At 38.3% G+C, this 4,958-nt stretch overlaps 1 protein-coding gene across 1 annotated transcript; it reads right to left on the minus strand.

Annotated features, from left to right (window-relative positions):
* Positions 1 to 1,485: 1,485 nt before the first annotated feature.
* On the minus strand, positions 1,486 to 4,886 carry PRLH (prolactin releasing hormone). The gene is made up of 2 exons (XM_063291624.1): positions 4,034 to 4,886; positions 1,486 to 1,692 (listed from the first exon to the last, which is right to left on the minus strand). The coding sequence occupies exons 1-2, from the start codon at positions 4,218 to 4,220 to the stop codon at positions 1,529 to 1,531; spliced, it is 351 nt and encodes a 116-aa protein (XP_063147694.1). The 5' UTR covers positions 4,221 to 4,886; the 3' UTR covers positions 1,486 to 1,528.
* Between the last annotated feature and the right edge of the window lie 72 nt (positions 4,887 to 4,958).

Raw genomic sequence — 4,958 nt, forward strand, 5'->3', positions numbered from 1 at the left:
CCTTAAAAAGCAGGTACATCTTGGGTCTTTCTTTGATCCATCACTTTCATGATAGTAGATCATGAAAGGTACTAGGGAGGCTATTTATTAGCTTTCGCTGTTATTCCATCTATGCCTTGTCACAAGTCAGTGGAACTGGTTTCATTTATTATCAATTTTCTCACTTCCAGAATGGACTAACGGAATTCATAGCACAGCCTCTGAAGTTACTCCTGAAGTTACTTTGAAGATTCTGTAGTTGAAAATGAGGCAACCAGATTTTGTTTGGCATTTGTGAATCAGAGTATATAATGTATATTTTATTTCTTTTGATTTCCAGTTTGTTTCCGGACTCAACTTTTCCAGTTCTTAAACCTACTAGTTTCTGAAAAGCAACTTGTTTTCCATATAGATCTGTTCAACCATCAGGAGAGGCTCTGCTCTGAGTACAGTGCCAGGTACTCAGGAGCTTAACTGAGTACACATAAAAGACAGGATCTTCTTTGTGATAGTACTATTCCGTTCTCCACTGAAATTAGTCTGGCAGTCTTTCTCTTATTCTTTGATCTGAAATGGAAGACTCTTCTATTTCCATGAGCTTTGGATGTGTAACACCTAATTTTGTGTAATATTTCACACTCACTTCCACTGGCAGTTCAAAGTGGTGGTTATATTGCCTATTGCTTTTAAGATGGTTAATATTTTCACTAGTAATGTTATCCAGTTCTATGATAATGGTATATGCTACTCATTTTTAGTACAAGAGTGTATTATTATCATTCGTATTATTATTTCCAATAACTTCAAGTTCAGCTAAAGCCTGAGCATTTCGACTAATTCTCATATTCATATTCTCCAGGCTAGAAACCAGGAGACTGGGAGTTCTAGTCCCGCCTTAGGCATGAGAGACGGCTGGGTGACCTTGGGCCAGTCACTCTCTCTCAGCCCAACTCACCTCACAGGGTTGCTGTTGTGTGGAAAATAGGAGGAGGAAGGAGTACTAGGTGTGTTCGCTGCCTTGAGTTATTGATAAAAATAATAAAGGCAGGATAGAAAATAAATAAATAAATAATTGAATAAATAAATAATTGAATAAAACCTAATTTTAGACTGTAAACTCCTGGAAACAGGGAAGTCTTATATTTTAATACATAAGATGACATATTGTGATTGAAAAGGAAGGATAGAAATGCAAAACACTGCCATGCAAAGTAAACAAACCAAAACTATTTCTAACAATATCTGTTCACTGAGGAATTGCACTACTTGGTATAAGTAATCTAAAAATGAATTTTACACCTTGTGATCATACAAATGTATTTGAAAGAAATATTGTCTAATGAAAATATTTAGCCAAAAGATACTCTATTCTTTTGACATTATTATTATTATTAATAATAATAATAATAGATTGAAGCAAGGTCCAACATCTTCATTAAGTTTCAGCAAGGATGGAAGATGAAGATGGATTGTGTGTATGCATATGTGCGTTATAATTCTTTTTTTTTTTTTTGGCCACCATTGTATTAAAACATTTATTTATGTAGTTTCATTCGTCTTGCAGAGATTCACTGCTTTCTTCTATGGGGAAGCAAGCTTGCAGGTGCCTGTAGCCAGATTTCTGGACACTTTCTCCAGCTGCTCTTCTCCTGCCAAACCGCCCCACAGGTCGGATTCCTCGCCCCGTGTACCAGGAAGGGTCAATCTCAGGGTCTGGAAGGCAAAGCCCGAAGACAGTGAGAACTCCACGGAAAGGGAAAGCATATTGAAACGGCTGCATTGGTCCTATCATATTGTAAAACATAGAGGCACTCATTAGAGGAGGCAGGATTAGCATGACAGACTTCTGAAAAACTTCTCAGTTTTGGTAGGTGGGTGGGACTCTTTCTATCAGGTCAATTTCATAGAATACCATGTATAAGAATGGTTAGCGTATGTAATAATGCTAGTCATCGTCATAACTGATTAAAGGGAAGCACATAAGGACATGGGCACTTGGTATCTATGAGTGTGAGTTGTATTCTTCTGAGATCGTTGTGCAGTGCTAAAATGCAGCCACTGTCATGTTTAGAGGAAAATCTGATGCTCTGCAAAAACACATGCAGAAAGCAAGAAAGAATTAAGAGAAACAATTCCTCATTTTCTATTTTGATCCCAGGTGCTCCTCACACTTGTTCAAAGATAGGCATGGTTGTGGTCGTTTTTTTTTAGGTGTGCGATCATTTGCATAGTTTTACCATCATGTTATGGAACTGTATTTTAAACAGTTACTAGAAATAACTGCATTTACTGGGCTTTTGAATTTTGATAAAATAATGGTGGGTCTAAACCAGGGGTCCCCAAACTCTTCAGCTCATCAATCCCCTCATGAAGTTCCAGATTGTTCATCAATCCCCAAACATTTATTTATATGAAAATAATGTAATAAATACTACTTTATCTAATAAATACTACTTTATCTAATAGTACTACGAATAACAACAACAACAACAACAACAACAACAATGGATAGTCCCATCAACCACTGAGGGTTGATATTGACTACTTTGGGGCACCCTGGTCTAAACTGTCTGCTAAAAGGGCCAAGCTAAGGGACCTGCTATTGGTCTTCAGAATGGAAAGAGCAGCAGCAGCAGCAGCAGCAGCTTTAAAAAGCGAATGAGTCCATATTTACATCAAGGCACCACAACATCTTTAGGCCAAGCTGCACAATTTGTTCCTCAACAATGAAAGAGAGAACAAAGAAAGAAAACAGTCTTTTTGAAGAAGCTCAGGGCAGCATGTGTCAAATCTACCAGGACAATAGAATAATAAACGAAATTGGGAAAGGAAGAAAGATGGTCTACGGAAAATATGCAGTTGGAGCATGACTGGACTAACTTTTCTCCAGTTTCAAAGAGCACAGCCTGACTTTCAAAAGCCAATGCTAATCTGGCTCTCTTTCTAACCTCTAGTCTGTCTTTTGCCTCTCTGGAGATGAATGTTAATAGGATCTCATGCTCAGGAAACTCTCAGTTTGGGCACTAAGCAACTATTTGACAAGGAAGAGATTAGGATTCAAAACGTTTCCTTCAAAAGATGCATTTGCCAGCTAGTGCTGCAATATTTGGAACATCAAAGCATATGAGTTAAGAGAAGAGTCCTGGACTAACCAATGAATGATAGCATATGCTTTCCATCTTGAGATCATTGGATGTCTGAATGTAGTCCTGGAGAAAGGAATATTATATGCATGCACAGCTGTTCAATGGTGGAATGGTGAAAAGACACATGAGAGAAATATGTTTATAATATTATTTCTGTTTGTTTGGTCTTGCAAAGTTTAAAAAACACTGGCCTAGGGCAAGGATGGGCAATGCTCTTTTTCAGCCAGGGACAATCATTTTCTCTATTTTTTTCCCCAGCATCTTAGAACCTCAGGGGTCATGGCAGCAACGTCACTAAAACAGTGGTAGTGGCTGTAGAGTTTTTCAAGTTTTTGAATTAAGTAAAAGAAGTGTGTTAAGCTAACACACCTATTGTTTTTTTTAAAGCTCCTGGAAAATCTCTCCATCATATTTAAGTGTTTTGCTGTTAGATTTCAGCAGTGTGATTTTGAGAGCTGCAAAAAAAAGTCTAGGGAACATCTATGACCCATAGCCCAGGGACTTCCTGTGCCCTGAGCGCAAAAATGGATGACGATTTCCAGAGTCTGTGTAACAAAATGAAACAGGTTAAGTGAAAAATTCTTTTGCAGGTGCTGCATAGTGAGATATACGTCCAGAGTAACACTTATCAGGCATATCTGGGAGGCAAAAATCTGGACAACCACTAGATGGCAGCAAATCCAACTTTTGACTGCTATCTGGTGGTCTTCCAGATTTTTGCAGCCCAGATATGGTACACAATATATTCACATTAGAAGGTCTTGAGAGGGAAATGATACCCAGCTGTCATCCATTAGGTACCACCCCAGATTCTACCTCCAGCAAGTTCTCAGGTTTGAATGTATGCCTGGATAATTTGCCATGAAAAAGATCTCTGTACACGCAGTCACCTGAATGTAGGAACTTACTCCTGATCTCCATGAATCGCTCAAGGATTCGGCATTTAGTCCCAGGTATAAAGGCCAGCAGCAAGCCCAGAAGGCAGACAACTAGCAGTCTCATTCCTTTCAGGTCTTTCCCCCACTCTTCAAAGCACTTTGATTTTAAAAAAAGAAAATACACAGGTGGCCTATAGCAACAGGGAAGAAAAAGCATGTTACTGGCTTCATACAAGAAAAGCAGTCCTCAAAAGATTACTTAAGTAAAGGATGGAATCACTGCAAAATTCCACAAAAGCAAACCAAATTTGAATGTTGAATTTCAAGAAGAATTTAGTTGCCTGAAAAATAACATCTTGGTAACATCATACTGTTGCCATCAAACTGATATAAAAGGCATGGTCATTGTTTTGACTGCTTGAATAAGCTGGGTTTTCTGCTTTGGGGTGTTTCTTTTTTATATTCATATTCTCCAATATTATTTTTTTAATTCTTGTATTTCCATCTGAAATATGCTATGTGGTTTCTTAGGGCCAAACTAACCATCGTGTTCATGTATGCAGTTTTTAGAAATAAAAACAGTGGATGAATTTCACCTTTTTTCCCCATTTTGCTGAAAATGAGCTTATTGAAACAAGAATGTTCTGTTGACCCACAACCCTGAAATACAAAAGGCAGTTTTGAAGATGATTTTCATGGAGATCTTTAGTAGGGAAAACAGTTAATTAAAGCACACTTTATTCCACCCCACCCTAGATTCCACTGCTGTATGAGTCCCCTTTAGAGCTCCAAGTTACACTTTTAGAAACATGCAATTCACACCATGTCTACTTTGGCCCAGCATCAGAAAGCTTCTTGGCCCTGCCACTTTTCCAAATCAAAATTTGCCTTTAGCAAACCTCTCACTTTCACCTCTGTCAGGCCACAGCCAGCACCTGAGAAAAGCGGAACAAAA

This window comes from Candoia aspera, chromosome 1, assembly GCF_035149785.1.
Source record: "Candoia aspera isolate rCanAsp1 chromosome 1, rCanAsp1.hap2, whole genome shotgun sequence".
Classification (NCBI taxonomy): Eukaryota; Metazoa; Chordata; class Lepidosauria; order Squamata; family Boidae; genus Candoia; species Candoia aspera.